At 47.6% G+C, this 17,587-nt stretch overlaps 1 protein-coding gene across 8 annotated transcripts in view; it reads left to right on the top strand.

Moving 5' to 3' along the window:
- Positions 1-17,587, top strand: part of ABCA7 (ATP binding cassette subfamily A member 7) — a 71,197-nt gene that overhangs the window by 20,436 nt on the left and 33,174 nt on the right. For 7 of the 8 annotated variants that reach the window (XR_008917376.1, XR_008917377.1, XM_056822256.1 and 4 more), the window contains 14 exons: positions 517-638; positions 2,502-2,669; positions 3,177-3,248; positions 3,773-3,989; positions 5,579-5,718; positions 6,564-6,680; positions 8,196-8,360; positions 10,644-10,843; positions 12,182-12,358; positions 12,587-12,809; positions 14,447-14,668; positions 16,077-16,281; positions 16,371-16,484; positions 17,374-17,545. Coding sequence is in view for 6 of the 8 variants with exons in the window: in XM_056822256.1 (XP_056678234.1) it covers positions 517-638; positions 2,502-2,669; positions 3,177-3,248; positions 3,773-3,989; positions 5,579-5,718; positions 6,564-6,680; positions 8,196-8,360; positions 10,644-10,843; positions 12,182-12,358; positions 12,587-12,809; positions 14,447-14,668; positions 16,077-16,281; positions 16,371-16,484; positions 17,374-17,545 (2,314 nt within the window). In the remaining 2 variants the exon portion in view is untranslated. The remainder of the gene's footprint in view (positions 1-516; positions 639-2,501; positions 2,670-3,176; positions 3,249-3,772; positions 3,990-5,578; positions 5,719-6,563; positions 6,681-8,195; positions 8,361-10,643; positions 10,844-12,181; positions 12,359-12,586; positions 12,810-14,446; positions 14,669-16,076; positions 16,282-16,370; positions 16,485-17,373; positions 17,546-17,587) is intronic. The other variant, XM_056822257.1, reaches the window with a different exon arrangement.

The following is a 17,587-nucleotide window of genomic DNA, read 5'->3' as shown; positions in this document are numbered from 1 at the left end:
AATAGATTTGAACAACAACAAAAATGCCTTCTAAAATTGTAAAGTGCAATCATAGACCTTGTAAATGGTAAAGTGGTTTGTAAAGTACTTTGCAAACTATAAAATGGCTCACAAACTGTAAAGTTCTGTTACTCTTGGGGCATCTGGGTGACTCAGTGGAGAGAGATCCACGCCTAGAGATGGGAGGTCCTAGGTTCAAATGTGGCCTCAGACACTTCTCAGCTGTGTGACCCTGAGCAAGTCACTTCACCCCCATTGCCTAGCCCTTACCATTCTTCTACCTTGGAACCAATATGTAGTAGTGATTCTGAGACAGAAGGTAAGAATTTTTTTTAAAGTTCTATCATTTTATATCACATGCACACATACTATATATACACCACACAGACATACTAGACATATACCTTATATATTATACATTATATGTAATATATGCTATGATGTTATATTTTATATTATGATATACACACAGATATATTTATACACCTATCTATCCACTTATCCTCTCCTCCCCAGCCTTGCCACTCCGAAGCTACCTGGTCTCAGAAGAGACCTTCTTAAAGTTCTTGCAAAACAAAACATCTCTGACTCCATCTCTGGCTGAGGAACTGTTGAAGACCCCACTCAGTTTGCGAGGGGTAAGGCCTGGGTCCCAGAGACTGAAGGGAAGAATTCGTGGGCCAGAAAGTGGGCAAAGGTGGGGACAAACAACTTTAGAGATAGGGATGAGGGGATGTGAAGGGGAAGGGACTTGGTGGGCAGGGTGATAGAGTAGAAATAGCAGTGGATTGGGGAAGATTTGTATTAACTGATGCCAAGTGGCATGAGCAGAACCTGAAGAAGATTACACAAGGCCAATAATATTGTGAGAACAACTTTGAAAGCCTTTGAGATTCTGATCAGTGTCATCATCAAGCATGATTCCAGAGGACTCAACATGAAACATCTCTCACCTCCCAAAAAAGAGGGTGGTCGACTCTGGAGGCTGAATGAGGCATATGTTTTTGGATATGGCCAATGTGAGAATTTACTATGCTTGTCAATACATGTCTGTAATAGGAGTTTGGGGGGAAGCAGGGGAGAGAGACAGAGAAGACACAGAGAGATGGGGGTAAAGAGAAAAAGATGAGAGAAAAAAGATGAGAAAAAGAGAAGAGATGAAGAGAGAGGGGGGAGAGAGAGATGATGGAGATAAAGAGAAAAGATGAGAAAAAAAGATGAGAAATGAGAAGAGGGATGAGAGATGAAGAGAGAAGAAGACAGTGAGATGAAGGTAAAGAGAAAAAGAAAACAGAGGAGAGAGAGATTGACTTAAAAAGAAAAAGATGAAAGAAAAAGAGATGAGAAAGAGGAGAGATGGAGAGAGACAGAAAAAGAGAAGACAGAAATGGAGATAAAAAGAAAAAGATGAGAGAAAAAAAGATATGAGAAAAAGAAAACAGGAGACAGATGATTTGATTTAAAAAGAAAAAGATGAGAAAAAGAAAATAGAAAATAGAGATGGAGTTTAAAAGAAAAACTGAGAGAAAAAAGATAAAAAATTAGAAGAGAGATGAGAGAGATGAAGAAGAGGAGGAGGAGGAGGAGGAGAAGAAGAAGAGAGAGATGGAGGTAAAGAGAAAAAGATGAGAGAGAAAAAGATAAAACAATTAAAAGAGAGATGAGAGAGATGAAGAGAAGAAGGAGGAGGAGGAGAAGAACAACAAGAACAAGAAGAAGAAGAAGAAGAACAAGAAGACAGAGGTGGAGGTAAAGAGAAAAAGATGAGAGAAAAAGAGATGAGAGCTGGGGAGGAGGGAGAGAGAGAGAGAGAGAGAGAGAGGAAGGGAGGGAGAGGAAGGGAGAGAAGGAAAGAGGGAGAGAGAGAGAGAGAGAGAGAGAGAGAGAGGGAGGGAGAGAGAGAAAGAGAGAGAGAGGGAGGGAGAGAGAGAAAGAGAGAAAGAGAGAGGGAGAGGGAGAGGGAGGGAGGGGAGCGGGGAGAGGTAGATTTTCATTAATCAAAAGTCAAATTTAATTTAAATGAAAATCCAAGGTGAATGGAGTACTGGATTTGGAATCAGGAAGACTTGACTTGAAATCGTGCCTTGGGAGGTTCAGTGTATTGAAAGCCAGGCCTGGAGACAGAAGGTCTTGGGTTCAAATGTAGTCTCAGACACTTCCTAGCTTTGCAACCCTGGGCTGGTCACTTGACGCCCATTGCCTTCTGCCTTGAAACTGATATTTAGTGATTCTAAGACAGAAGGTAAGGGTTTTTAGATAGAGAGAAATCCTGCCTTAGGTACTAGTTGTGTGACTTTGGAGAAGTCACTTAACCCCTCGGAACCCGTTTCCTCATTTGTAAAATGGGCTTAATGATGCCTGTAGCCCTACCTCCCAGGATTGTTGTGACAACAAACAAAATAATGTATATAGTAAAATGCTTTGTGAACCTTAGTCCCTTCCCTTCTTAGATCTCCTTCGCTTTGTAACCCCAACTGCCCCTTCTCCCACCTCTTCTCTAGATGCCCCCAAACTTGCTTTTGACAAACCTGTGCAATTCCTCCATGCCGAACATCTGGTTCCATGCCTCTGAATCCCTGAAGAAAGGCCTGTGTGCTCTCTCCCCAAGTGAGTTCCAAGCCATCAGGGCCACCTTCCTGACCGAGGCAGACCCAGCTCTGTTGAATGCGGTGAGTCCAGGGCCTTCACAGGGGTCAGGGTCAGGGTGGGTTTGTCTTGCTGGGGCTTTGGGCTTGAGGGAAGGCTGCCCACCTGGGATGAGTTGTTAGCAGGGAGAAGAGAGAAGTCTCGGGGTCTGGCCTACGCCTGCTTTGCCCTGGCCCTGGGACCAAAGGAAAGAGAGGCCTGTCTTTCAGCTCCCATGTCTATCAGCCTTCCCTGTCATCTGTCCATCCCTTTGTCTGCCATTCCCTCTGTCTCCATCCTTTCACCTATCTATCCTCCCATCTGTCTCACTGTCTTTGTTCAGCCTTCTCCCTTTCTTTCCACCTGTTTGTTTCTTAGTCTGTCTGTCTGTCTACCCGTCCCTCCATTCAACTCAATCGCCCCATCCATCCTCCACCTGTTGGCCCCCGTGTCTGTCGGGCCCCCTTTATGTCCACCTCTCCAGCTGCCTGCCTCTCCTTCATGCTGTCTTTCTTCCTTGACCCTTCCCCTTCCCCTCTTCGGCTCTGAAGTCCAGTCGAGCACGGCCAAATGTCAAGGCTGTGAGTGAATTCTTGGAGGCCTGGAATGCCACAATCCAGGAGGTAAGAGGCATTCCTTCTCCTCTTCCCCCTGGGTGCTAGATGCTTTTCCTAGGTTGCTGAAGGGTGGGCTAGGGAAGAGTGGCACAGAAATACCCGAAGCGTGTGAGTGTAGACGTGAAGACTTGAAAGAAGAAGGCAGCCAGGTCCGATGGGGGCTATTGCCAGGAGGGAAGATGAGGGAGACGTAAAATTTCAGGTGTGCCTCTATTAAAAAAAAAACAACATAGAGGATTGGGACACTGTGGGCTTGCAAGGATCTGTGAACTGGAGCAAATGGCTCAGTTTTTTGAAGCCTCAGTTTCTCCATCTGTAAAATGAGAGTGTTGGACAAGATGAAATGTAAAGTACCCTCCAGTCCTCAATCTAAGGCTGTCTAGACCAGAGAGTTCCGGTCAGGCTAGGTTATGGGAGGCCTTGAATCCCAGGTTAAGAAGTTAGGAGATCATGCCTTGGGGTCTCCAGTCCATTCCATGCCCCCTATACGTACTCTGTGGCGCTTGCCATCCATCTGCCCGCCCCCCCAGATCTCTTCCCTGACTAGCGGAGCAGAGCTTTTGGAAGAGCTGCAAAGGCCCCCAGGAGCAAATGGCCCCCTGGAAGGAATGTCTCGAATCCTATGTGGGAAGTCCGAGGAGAAAAGACTTGGCATCCCCTCCCTCAGCTGGCTCGAAAATGAAAACCTAAAAGCAGCGTGGGATCAGAACCAAGAAAGACAACTGCTTTCAACGGATACTGACTTCAGTGAGCCCTGCCCCCATCCCTCCCCCCCCCCCTCAGCTCACCCGGACCCCTTCAGGGCCTTGTAGCTCCCCAGGAGGAACCATGGGCTTGGACTTCAGAGAACTGGCCTGGAATCCCTGGGCAAGCCACTTCTCTCTGGGTCTACTTGTCCCTCTGTTAAATGGGGATCATGATTCCTGCCTGGACTTTCTCACATGTCCGTCCTGACCATCTTTCCCTTGGGGGGCAGGCAAGGGGAGCAGAAGAGTTATTATTAGATTGAAGTGAGGAAGGTGTTTTCTGAGGTGGACCATGTGACAAGGAAATCACTTTAAAAGACTGATATATATTAATTTAAGGTCGCCAAGGAATTCAGCTATGTAATTCCTAAATGAAAACTCAAGTCAGCAGTCAACCTTTTATGGAGTTTAATTATAAACAGGAGGAAGAAAGGTATTAGAGATAGAGAGAGGGAGAGAGAGAGAGAGAGAAAGAAAGGGGAGAGAAGGGAATAGGGCTTAAATACCCTTTCTGTTTAGGCTGGGCCAAAAGGCCCAAGGCCTTAGATAGCTGAGGCAAAGAAAAGAGATCAGTCCCTATCACTCACGTGACCAAAATGGAGAACAGTCTCAGGGGCCTCCACCTCCAGCTTCCTTCAGAGCAAACTTCTCAAAGCACCACCTCTCAGAGCAAAAACCTCTCCAACCCCACCACCCCTCAGCCCTCAGACCCCTCTATCTTTAAGGAAACCATCCAAGTTCCCTCCCCTCAGTTCTCACATCTACCAATCACTGTCCATGTCTTCCCTGTGCCAATGGTGGCTCTAGCTTAACCCAGGACCGCCCAGAGGTCTATGGCTTTGCACATGTCTGTTGAAGGTCATATTCTCAAATAATTAAATTTTGATCTATGCTGCAGCCCTTCCTAAATCCTGTTAGGACTGAGTAGGGTGGAGATTGTAAGTTCCAAGACCTGGTTCTGTCATTCCAAGTATCTCTATTGTATCAATTCTAAAATCAATCATGACTCAAAGAACTTCCTGTTCTATGCTTAAGTATAGGTCAAAGCCCTTTCCATTGTTCAGCAAAAGGTTTCTGTCCTAAAGTAATCTTAAGTAGGGAGGAGAAGGACCCTCCCATGCCAAGGGGGGTTCACATTCCAATAGACTATCAGTAGGAAATTTTTCAAGTATGAAATTTCCCAATGGTGAAATTTCCAACATTTATAAGTCTAAGAAATTTTAAGGTTTACAACCAGAGCTAGCGAGACTTAATCAGGAGGGACTATGTTGAGGCAAAAAGAGCCCTGGTCTAGGAGTTAGGAGTCATGGCTCTGACCTTTACTCGCTTTGTGATGTTCTGGTTTTTCCTTCTCTGAGCCTCAGTTTCCTCTTCTGTAAAATGAAGGGGTTGGACTTTAGTGCAATAGCAAAAACCCTGGGTTTGTAGTCAGACCACCCAGGTTCAGATCCCAGCTCAGCTAATGACTATCTCTTGGACCCTCACCTTCAGTGGGACCTTCGTTTCCCTCTCTGCTCTGACACGATTCTAGAAGGCTTGTCCGGAGGTCATCCAGGCCTTCTCCCCTCTCTCCCCTTTCTAAATATCCAGCTCCCTTCTGCCGGAAGCTGATTACATCCCTGGAGGAACATTATGTATCTCGGATGATTTGGTGGAGGCTCAAACCCCTGGTCCGTGGCAAGATCCTGTATACGCCTGACACACTGCTCACCCACAGAATCATGAAGGAGGTGAGGGGGGGGTTCCACCTCTCCTAGAACCTGAGTTCTGCTACCATTCAGGCTCCTACCCTGGGGTGCTCCATGGGCTTATTCTGTAATCCAGGGGACCTCTCAACTCTGACATTCTCTCTTCTAAGGACCCTCCCTGCCACCCACTAGCTTTTCCTCTCTTGGTGTTAATTTGTTCTATAACATGAGGATGTTCCTCCATGCTGAATGAGCCTCTGGGGAGAATCAGAGGAGAGAATGGGTGGGAATAGGAATAGAAAGGGTCATTTTCTTGAAGAAATGATGGGTCCTTCTCCCCCCTTGGCCCTTTATGTTTTCTCTTCCCTTTCTCCTCTCCTTTCCCTCTTTCTCTCTTCCCTCTTTTTCTCTCTTTCTTGATCTCTCTCTTCTTTCTCTTCTTCCCCCTCTCTCTGTCTCTCCCTTTTTCTCTTTCTTTTTCCTCCATTTCTCACTTTCACTTCTCTCCTTCCCTTTCTTTGTCTTTCATTCTCTCCACTCCTCTCCTTTCTCCTCCCTCCTTTCTTCTCTGGGTCTCTCTCTCCCTCCTCTTTCCCCTCCTCCCTTTGTGTGTGTCTTTCTCCTCTCTCTCCTTCCCTATTTGTCTCTTTCCCTCTCTCTCCTCCTTCCCTTCCTCTCTTTTCTTTCCTTCTTCCCTTTCCCACTTCCTTTCTTTCCCCCATCCCTGTCTCTTTCATTCCCTGCTTCCCTCTCTTTCTATAAACTCCTCTCTCCTCACCCCTGCCTTCAGAGATTAGAACAAAGAACCTAGCCCTGGGCAGGGAGGGAGAGGGCAGATGGGAATGGACCCTGATCCAGGTGCTCAATGCCCGCGTTTCTCTGTCCAGGTGAACCAGACATTCCATAGTCTGACCTTGCTGAAGGACCTTTTTGACCTTTGGGAGGCATTCAGCCCACAAATCTCCCAATTTTTGAGTAACAGCACCAACATATCACTTCTGGAGGTAGGGCCGAGAGGCTTCGGGGCTGAGGACTTGCTAGACCAAGTTCAGCAAAGGTCCAGGAGGTAGCCTGATTGATATGAGGGGGAGGTGGGGGAAACTGGATTTGCAGGTAGTAGGGTATTAGAGGCAGGACACAACTCTGTCACTTACCACCTGCATGACTGTGGATGAGTCACCTCTTTTCTCCTGGGCTTAGGGAGAGCAGCAGTATAACTGGCCTCCAAGGTCCCTTCCAGCTCTGGAGTTTTGATTCTATGAACAAACCTTCATTGAGTACCTACTGTATACTCATCCCTGGGTACCCAGTCCACGGTGGAAATAATTCTGAGCTGGGAGTCAGGGAACCTGGAGCCTAATACCATATTTTGGGGTTTTTTAAAACCTCACCTTCTGTCTTAGAGTCAATACTAAATTATCAGTTCCAAGGCAGAAGAGCAGTAAAGGCTAGGCAATGGGGGTTAAGTGACTTTTCTAGGGTCATACAGTTGGGAGGTGTCTGAGATCAGACTTGAACCCAGGTCCTCCCAGCTACCAAACTGCCCCCTACCATTTCTTTTTAACCTTAAGCAAATCCCTTCCCCTCCCTGACCCTTCTCTGACAGAGAGTGGAATTCAAAGGCAGAATGTTTGAGTTCAAATCCTGGGTCTGTGACTCACTCAGAACAATCTGGGGCAAGTCATTTCCCTGCTCTGAGTCTCAAATCTCCTCATGTATAAAATGAGGGAGCCAGAATATGATGATCTCTTGGGCCCTCCCAACTCTGACACTCCCAGCTCCCACATTCTGTGCTCTAAAGTCTCTTCTAGCTCTGACATTGGATGTTCTCAGGTCCTTCCTAGGTTATTGTCATATGCTCGAAAGAGCACTGGCCCTGGAGTCAAAGGACCCAGGTTACCACCTGCTTCTAATGCTTCCTACTTGTGTGACTTTGGACAAGTCACTCTCTAGACCTCAGTTTCCTTTAAAAAAAAAAACCTTATCTAAGTATCAATTCAAATGCAGAATAGTGGTAAGGTCCAGGCAATCAGAGTTAAGTGATTTGCCCAGGGTCACACAGCTAGGAAATGTTTGAGGCCAGATTAAGACCTGTGATCTCCTGTAGGCCTCAGTTTCCTGATCTATAAAATGAGAGGTTAAACTAAATATCTCAGAGAAAAATTTTAAAATTAAAATAAACAAAAACAAAAAATAAATATCTCTGAGATCCCTTTTCTCTCTCCATCTGTGATCATGAGATCCCACATTCTGTATCCTAAGGGCCAAATAAATTGTCTAAATAACACATTCTTGGGGAGCTCAGAGACTGGAGATTTGTCCTGCCTCCTGGAGAAAAGAATAAGTTAAGCTAAGATAGGTTTTGGAGAGGAATAAAATGGGAGGGGGCATTGTAGACAAGGAGACCTGCGTGGGCCAAGGTTCGTTTAAGGGAGGGTAGAGAGCAAGGATGGACATAAGGGTGGAAAATAGACTCAGGGCCAAATACCCTGCTCTCAAGGGGTTTCTTCCTTCCTTAGTTCATCCAAAAGATGTTCCACATCTCCTCCTGGGAAGAGAGGCAGAATAATTCCAGGCCATGGCCCATCCACACCTTCTGGAAGTCAGATGGAAATACTTCCAATTGGAATAACACCCAGAAAGACTTGACCTATATAGTGAACAAAATGGGAAAAATCCTGCAGGTGAGATGGGGCCCTTCTCTCAGGGCTAATGTTAAGTTCCCTGCCCTCTCTTCCCCTATTTCCAGTTCCCTTCTAGGCACAGAAGCAGTAAGTGGTACAGTGAAGAGAACAATGGACTTAAATACTCACTAGCTGTGTGATCTGCCTCAATTTCCTCATCTGTCAAATAGGGATGATAATAGTACCTAGCTCACCTAGGATTATTATAAGGATCAAATGAGACAAAACTTGTAAAAAAAAGTGCTTTATGAATCTAGAAGCACTATGATAATAATAATAACTAACTTTTTTACATTTAAAAACGTTTTATTTTCTGTTACATGTAAGAACAATTTTCAATATATGTTTTCCAAAATTATAAGATCCAAATTGTCTCCCTCCAGAGATGGTAAGCAATTTGATGTGGGTTATACATGTATTATCTATGTAAAACATATTTCTATATTGACCATTTTTGTAAGAGAATAATTGTATAAAACCAAAGCCCCAAATAAACTAATGTGAAAAATGATGGACTTTCATCTGCATCGGACTCCCATGGTTCTTTCTCTGGAGATGGAGAGCATTCTTTATCATAAGCCCTTCAGAATTGTCTCAGATCATTGCTGAGAGTAACTAAGTCTTTCACAGTCAGTCACTGTACAATATTGCTGTTACTATGTATAATGTTCTCCTGGTTCTGCTTATTTTGCTCTGCATCAGTTATGTAGGTCTTTCCAGAATAGCTAACATTTAAATAGCATCAACTACTCTTGTTTAGTGCTTTACAAATATTCTCTTTTGATTCTCACAACAACCCGGGAAAGAAAATGCTATCCTGATCCCCATTTTCTAGATGAAGAAACTGAGGCAAATAAAGGTTAAGTGGCTTCCCTAGACTCATATAGGGAAGGAAGTATCTGAGACCAAATTTGAATTCACATTTTCCTCACTCCAGGCCCCAGTAATCTAACCACTGCTCTATCTTTAGGTACCTAAATACTAGTGATGGAGATGATGTTTTGTCTTTCCTCATTAGAGTGTAAGCTCCTTGAAGCTTCTTTTTTTGTACCTTCAGTGCTTGGTACAGTAACAGACCCCACAGTAGGTGTTTAATAAAATGGTCTTTCTATCTTCTGGCTCTCATCTGTCCACCATCAGAGTCTTCTCTGGGTACTCTTGGTCCCTTGGGAAGAAACTTGACCCTGTCAGGGAGGGCCTTGGAAGCTGGGGGATCCTCTGAGGTCTCCAATAGCCCCAAGATATGAATTCTCTGATCCACTTTGAGAGTGAAACACCAACACAGAGAGCTCAAAAGCCCAATATTCTTGACTCAACCCAATTGATAGAGCACTGGTCCTTGAGTCAGGAAGACTCTTCTTCTCAAGTTCAAATCTAGCTTCAAACACTTATCCTGGCCATGTCACTTAACCCCTGTTTGCCTCAGTTTCCTCATCTGTAAAATGAGGTTGGAGAAGGAAATGACGTCTCCAATATCTTTCCAAAAAAAATCCAAAATGGGATCAAGAGGAGTCAGACATGACTAAACCACAACTAAACACCAAATGCTTACTGATCGATTGACAGTCCATACAATGGAGAAGGGCAAAGTCCTTCTGGGATCAGGGAAGACTTCCTAGAAGAGATGACCTTTAAAAAAAAAAAACCAAACACCCTTATCTTCCATCTTGGAGTCAATACTGTGTATTGGCTCCAAGGCAGAAGAGTGGGAAGGACTAGGCAATGGGGTTAAGTGAAGTGTCTGAGGCCAGATTTGAACCCAGGACCTCCTGTCTCTAGGCCTGACTCTCAATCCACTGAACTACCCAGCTGCCCCTAAGAGATGGCCTTTTGATCAAGCAAGCATTTATGAAGTATCTACTTGTGTGCCTAGCACTGAAAATGCTGGGGATACAAAGACAAAGATTAAACAGTCCCTACCCTCAAGCCGCTTATGTACTTTGGGAGGCGCGCAGAGAAATAAATACAAGATATATACAAAATAAATACGAAGTGGGGTAGGGACAAATCAGGAAAGGCCCCTAGGAGGGGGCGAGTTTTGAGTTGGTTTTCAAAGGTGAATAATTATCCAATAAGATGGGAAATGAATTACTTTACCTTCCCCCCTTCTGCTCCCTCTTACATATGTACAGATATTGGCTGGTTCTTTATCTGGTACTGGTGGGATTGGGGTAGAGGTATTCTAGGTATTCTTCCCAGGTTCCTTGGTAAACTAATCTGATCTCTCCTATGATTGAGAGTCCAGAATCCCTCAACCAGTCTGCCTCCTCCTCTCCTATATAGTGTATTTCTCTGGACAAAATAGAGGCATTTTCAACAGAGGATGACCTGTCAACACGGGCCTTGGATCTGGTGGACAAGCGACGTTTCTGGGCGGCCATTGTCTTCCTGGGACTCGAGGAAGGGAGGACTCCTAGCCAGATCCGCTTCAAGATCCGAATGGATATTGATGATGTCACCAAGACTAATAGAATCAGCAGCAGGTTGGAGGCTGAGGGTTCACTCTGGACCTAACCTTACTGTGAGCAACCTGCTCCCGGTCCAGCTCTGACTGGTTCTATTCTAGCCTGCTGGCCTCTGCCCTAAGAGTTCTCCTAGCTCTGATGTTTAATGCTCCAAGTGCCATCCCAACTCTGACATTACCTTATGTTCTAAGGGCCCTCCCAGCTCTGACATTGTCTGTTCTAAGCTCCCTCCCAGCCCTGACAATGTCTGTTCTAAGCTCTCTCCCAGCTCTGACATTCTCTGTTCTAAGCTCTCTCCCAGCTCTGACATTCTCTGTTCTAAGCTCTCTCCCAGCTCTGACATTCTCTGTTCTAAGGACTCTCCCAGCTCTGACATTCTCTGTTCTAAGCTCCCTCCCAGCTCTGACATTCTCTGTTCTAAGCTCCCTCCCAGCTCTGACATTTTCTGTTCTAAGCTCCCTCCCAGCTCTGACATTCTCTGTTCTAAGCTCCCTCCCAGCTCTGACATTCTCTGCTCTAAGCTCCCTCCCAGCTCTGACATTCTCTGTTCTAAAGTCTCTCCCAGCTCTGACATTCTCTGTTCTAAGCTCCCTCCCAGCTCTGACATTCTCTGCTCTAAGCTCCCTCCCAGCTCTGACATTCTCTGTTCTAAGCTCCCTCCCAGCTCTGACATTCTCTGTTCTAAGCTCCCTCCCAGCTCTGACATTCTCTGTTCTAAGCTCCCTCCCAGCGCTGACATTCTCTGTTCTAAGCTCCCTCCCAGCTCTGACATTCTCTGTTCTAAGCTCCCTCCCAGCTCTGACATTCTCTGCTCTAAGCTCCCTCCCAGCTCTGACATTCTCTGCTCTAAGCTCCCTCCCAGCTCTGACATTCTCTGTTCTAAGCTCCCTCCCAGCTCTGACATTCTCTGTTCTAAGCTCCCTCCCAGCTCTGACATTCTCTGTTCTAAGCTCCCTCCCAGCTCTGACATTCTCTGTTCTAAGCTCCCTCCCAGCTCTGACATTCTCTGTTCTAAGCTCCCTCCCAGCTCTGACATTCTCTGTTCTAAGCTCCCTCCCAGCGCTGACATTCTCTGTTCTAAGCTCCCTCCCAGGTCTGACATTCTCTGTTCTAAGCTCCCTCCCAGCGCTGACATTTTCTGTTCTAAGGGCTCTCCCAGCTCTGATTTTCCATGTTCTAAGGTCCTCTCCACCTCCAACATTGTATTAGAAGAGGTCATAGGCTGGTTCTTTTTCTGGTGCTGGTGGGGTTGGAAGGAATTGCAATGGGGAGAATCCTTGCTCTTCAGCCCTTTCCAGGCAGGGAAGGAAGGAACTTGAGCCTGTGTTTGCCATTGTCTTTGCCTGTTCCATACAGAATCTGGGACCCAGGCCCGGCAGCTGATCCCTTCATGGACCTGCGCTATGTGTGGGGTGGCTTCGTCTACCTTCAGGACATCGTGGAGGGGGCAGTCATTCGGGTGCTGAGTGGCACTACTCGCCCTCTCAGCATCTATGTCCAGCAGATGCCCTACCCCTGCTTTGTAGATGATGTGTGAGTGGCCCCATCCTGGGCGTCAGCCTGGTCCCTCTCATTCCTGTGAGCCCTGATAATCCATACCTGTGTCCATGTGGGCATCATGGGCAGCCTGTGCCCCCTTGGGGCATCCCCTGGGCACCTCTCATTAGCCAGACCTGAGAGAGGGCCTCGTCAGGCTGAGGGTTCGTTGTCGAGGGGAGGGTCCGGGTAACCGCCTGGTCTTTCCCCACTCCTGCCCCTCAGATTCCTGCGAATGCTGAATCGATTGATGCCACTTTTCCTGACTCTCTCTTGGATCTACTCTGTGGCACTGATAGTGAAGGGGGTTGTCCAAGAGAAGGAGGATCGACTCCGGGACACTATGCTGACCATGGGCCTGAGCCGGGGTGTCCTCTGGAGCAGCTGGTTTATCAGCAGCCTCTGCCCATTCTTGGTCAGCATCAGCTTTCTCGTTCTGATCCTCCGGGTAAGATTGGCCTCCCTGCCTCAGAGGCAGGACTCCCCCACTCTATCCCTTCGAACCTGGGGACCTTCTTCCTGCCCCCCCCCAGCCACTCACACCCAGGTCCCCAAACTCCATTCTGCTTACATGGGGGCCCCATCTAACTCCCTCACCTCCAGTTCCAATCCCACACAAGCAAAGACCTTAGAGCCCATCTCCCATGTCTAGGACCTTCTCCAGTTCCTCTAATCACAGGACCCTTCCCCCCGCCCCATCCCCTCTTTCAACACTCTGGGCTCCTTTACTCAGTTTCCCATATCTGGGCTCTCCACGCCATTGCCCATACCAGAGACTCCCATGCTCTACCCCTCGGGATCCTGGGCCCCCTTCCCACTTTCCACTGCCAGGACCATTCCCCAACTCCATCCCTCACACACAAGGATCCCAGATTCCACCTCCCATATCTAAGACCTTCCAGGTTTCATTCCTTAGGCTCAGAGGTCCCTCCAGCTCTATCCCCCATAACTGGGGCTCCCCCTCAGACCAGTAGCTCCAGAATCTCCCTCCCATAGTGAGGACATTCCTACTTAATCCCCTAAAGACTTCCCCAATTCATTCCTTTTTTTTTTTTAAACCCTTACCTTCCATCTTGGAGTCAATACTGTGTATTGCAAGGCAGAAGAGTGGTAAGGGCTAGGCAAGGGGGTCAAGTGACTTGCCCAGGGTCACACAGCTGGGAAGTGTCTGAGACCAGATTGGAACCCAGGACCTCCTATCTCTAGGCCTGGCTCTCAATCCACTGAGCCACCCAGCTGCCCCCCCAATTCATTCTTAAACCTAGTCTCCCTCTTACCCCGATCTCTTCCCTTCCATCTCCCATGCTTAGAGCACGCCACACTATCTTCCTCAATCATAGGGTCCCCTTTCCTCCTCCATGCCTGTGCCTCTATTCTGTCCCTTAAACCAAGGGCTACCTGTATACTTCACCCCCCAACCCAAAGGCCCCACATTTTGGGTGGCCACACTGTATTTCTTTCCTTTTTTTTAAAAAAAACCCTTACCTTCTGTCTTAGAATCAATAACTGTATTCCAAGGCAGAAGAGTGGTGAGGGCTAGGCCATGGGGGTTAAGGGACTTGCCCAGGGTCACACAGCTAGCTAGGAAGTGTCTGCGGTCAAATTTGAACCCAGGACCTCCTTCTCTAGGCCTGGCTCTCTATCCACTGAGTCATCCAGGTGCCCCCTAAATTGTATTTCTTCACATCTCAGACTAGCTAGACCAACTTCCACATTTGGACAGAGGCCTAAGTGACTTGTAGAAGTTTGCCCAGGCAATAACCCTCTTTTTTTCTGTTTATTGTCTCTGTGACCTCGGGCGAATGATTTAATTTCCATGGGGGCCTCAGTTTCTTCTTCTGTAAAATGAGACAGTTGAACTTCAGAGGTCCTTTATCCCATGGCCCTCTACTTCATCCTCTACACTCGGGGCCCCTCAGAAGCCCAGATTTGATACCACCCGGATTCCTGTCACCCTGAGTACTGGGGGTCCCAGTTCTCCCCTAGGCTAGGCTTCAGGGTGGGGTGAAGGGCTATTTGAGCCCTCCAGATTGGTGGTGTAGGTATCAGTATGACTGGATCACCTCCTTCCTTTTCTTTCTGCAGCAGGGGAACATTATCTTCTACAGCAACCCCCTACTCATCTTCCTCTTCCTCACCGCCTTTGCCATAGCCACCATCTGCCAGAGTTTCCTGTTCAGCACTTTCTTCTCCCATGCCAATGTGGCCGCTGCCTGTGGAGGCCTCCTTTACTTCTCCCTCTATCTCCCCTATGTGCTCTGCGTGGCCTGGAGGGATAAAATGCACCCAGCAGTGCTCCTGGCCATGGTGAGGCTGGCCATCAAGCCTTGAGCCCTGGACCCTATGAGGGGTGGGGGGGAGAGGCTGCTCTGGGCAGAGTGCTGTCCTTGGTACCCTAGGCCTGACTGGGGACTCTGGTGACAAAATCCTATGCAGGGTGCAAGGCGGAAACATGCCTGCTTCCAAGAGACCCCCCACTCCTTCAACACTCCATCTAGACCCCCGTACCCCTAAACCCCCCAATATTCCAAACGCATTTCTTCCCCATAAGCCTCTCCTAAATATTCCGTATAGAGCCTATCACATGCTTCTGTGGCTCCCCTAATGCTGTCTACCCTAAAATTCCATAGACCCTGATAGAGCCCCCAAGACTTCTTGTGCCCCCCTAGAGAATTCCCTTCTGGATTTCACACCCCCTAAAGACTAAGAGCGCTCTGACATGACTTGAGGACTGGCGTGCTCCCTAGAGACTCCCATAAGCCCCTCTTCCCAGGGGCTCCACCAGGTCCTTCCTCAAGACTTCATAACTGTAGACCGCCCCCAGGCCCCTTCTAAATTCCACACTCATTTCTTTCCAATTTGATTCAATAAATAAATAAATATATAAATTATGTATATATTCAATATATAATCAAATATATATTCAGTTCAACAAATAAATATATATATATAATTATATAAAGTATATATTTAAAATTATATATTTATTTATCTGTTGAATCGAATATAGGTATATAGGCTTAGATATATAGGCTTATAATATTTGTGCTGACTTTACGTAAGGTATGTGATAGGCTTGAAATATAGACAAAAAGTGAGAGTTCTTACTAATGAGTTGTTTTATGTTCTCTATGGACTCTCATATGCTCTTTTTTTAATCTTTTAAACCCTCACCTTACAACTTAGAATCAATACTGTGTGTTGGTTCCAAGGCAGAAGAGCAGTAAGGGCTAAGCAATGGGGGTTAAGTGACTTGCCCAGGGTCACACAACTTGGGGGGAGTGTCTGAGGTCAAATTTGAACCCAGGACCTCCTGTCTCTAGGTTTGGCTCTCAACTACTGAGCAGTGAGCGCCCCGCTACCACCACCACCGTAGGCTCTTTCTATAGAATTCCAATAGCTCCTGAGTAGGCTCTCTGACCCCCCTCCCCAGCCCTGCTCTAGCTCTCCTAACCCTCACAGATATCTCCTGCTCATCCATAGACCCTAGACTTTAGTCTGCCTCCCTCTGGTAAGCCAAGTTGTGCCAACCCCAGACCCTGGCAGTTTGGGACAGGAATAGGTCTGCCATGCCTGGGTACCCCTCGCCGAGGTCTGGCAATGCCAGCCCCTTGGGTTCTGGCCCCTTGGCCTAGAGCTGGGTAGGCTTGTGCTTGCCAAGAGAGAAAGAATGCCAGAGGTGATGCCCCTCTTCCCTTTCCCCCTGGCTCTCTAGGGTCTGCTATCTCCAGTGACCTTTGGCTTTGGCTGCGAGTACTTATCCCTCTACGAGGTGCAGGGTGTGGGCATTCAGTGGCACAACTTGGGCCAGAGCCCTCTGGCTGGCGATACTTACAACCTGGCACTGTCTCAGGCTCTGCTGATCATTGACGCTGGCTTGTACTCTTTGGCCACCTGGTATATCGAGACCGTCTTCCCTGGTGAGACCTGGAGAGAGACAGAGCCTGGGGTGGGAGCGCGGGATTCCTGGGTCCTGAGGCACCCCCCACCCCCATCCTATTCGCCTTAGGTCAGTACGGAGTCCCTCAGCCCTGGAATTTCCCCTTCCGGAAGAGCTACTGGTATGGAGAGCAGACATCAGCCAGCCAGTACCAAGCAGCCTCCAGTGATGTCCCACCCCAAGGTAAGTCCTTCATCCCTTCCCCATATGTCTGTAGACCTCATACCCCCAGAGGCCAGGCTACCCGGGGACCCTGGAGGCTCGTCACACTCCCACACTCGCTGCAGAGACTCCCCATAAACTCTGTGCTGCTGGAAGGGCCTTCGCATCCCCCCTCGTCTCTAGAGACTCACCGGGCCCCCTAAGGATCCGTCTCGTCCCCAGTCCCTATAGTGCACGTGATGCTTATTGACTAACTTTCCAGAGTACATTCCCATCTACATCCCTTCAGATCCCTTATGTACCTCGATACAGGGGCCCTTTGCCCAGGGGCCAAGAACTTGTTTTGGGGTAAAAAAAATTTTTTGAGAACTATTTTTGTTCATTTCAAATCCTTTTTTTTTCTTAAACCCTTACGTTCTATCTTGGAAATGTAAGATTAAAATTAATATCCAATAACTCCAAGAATTATATTTTATAAGATTATGAATAATCACTTGAAGTAGAGGAAAAGTCACACAATGAGGAAGTGTTTGAGGTCAGATTTGAACCCAGGATCTTGCATCCCTGGGCTTGGCTCTTTAGACACTGAGCCACCCAGTTGTCCCCCTTCTGAACCTCAGTATTCTCTTTACCACTAACTGCCTGCCTTAGTCAGCCCACAGTTGCCCCGTGTGTTCCCATGCATTGTTCAGGTGCTCAGAGTTTGGGGTTGGAACTGAATTAGACACCACTCGCCTCTTATAAACCCTGTATGTCTTCCGGTACCCCAAGACTTCCCTCTATTCCCTTCCCATGGTTCAGAGTCCCACGGGTCTCCCTGGGAGTCTGTGCGGGCTGACTTCCTGGGATCAGGGCTCCCCTGGGTTGGGGCTGTGGGAGCCTCCTGACCCTGGTCCCTGGCTTGCCTCAGTGTTGGTGGAAGAAACATCGCCTGAGCTGCAGGTGGGTGTGTCACTGCGGAACCTGGTGAAGTACTACCCTGGCTGCAGCCGCCCGGCCCTTCGAGGGCTCAGCCTGGACTTCTATGAAGGCCACATCACTGCCTTCTTGGGCCACAACGGGGCTGGCAAGACCACAACCCTGTGAGTATCATCCGGCTGAGAGGGGGTGGCATTGAGGCTATG

This window comes from Monodelphis domestica, chromosome 3 (genome assembly GCF_027887165.1).
Source record: "Monodelphis domestica isolate mMonDom1 chromosome 3, mMonDom1.pri, whole genome shotgun sequence".
In the NCBI taxonomy this organism is placed as follows: domain Eukaryota; kingdom Metazoa; phylum Chordata; class Mammalia; order Didelphimorphia; family Didelphidae; genus Monodelphis; species Monodelphis domestica.
Note: the sequence above shows the minus strand (reverse complement) of the source record. Positions and strands in the feature narration are given on the sequence as shown.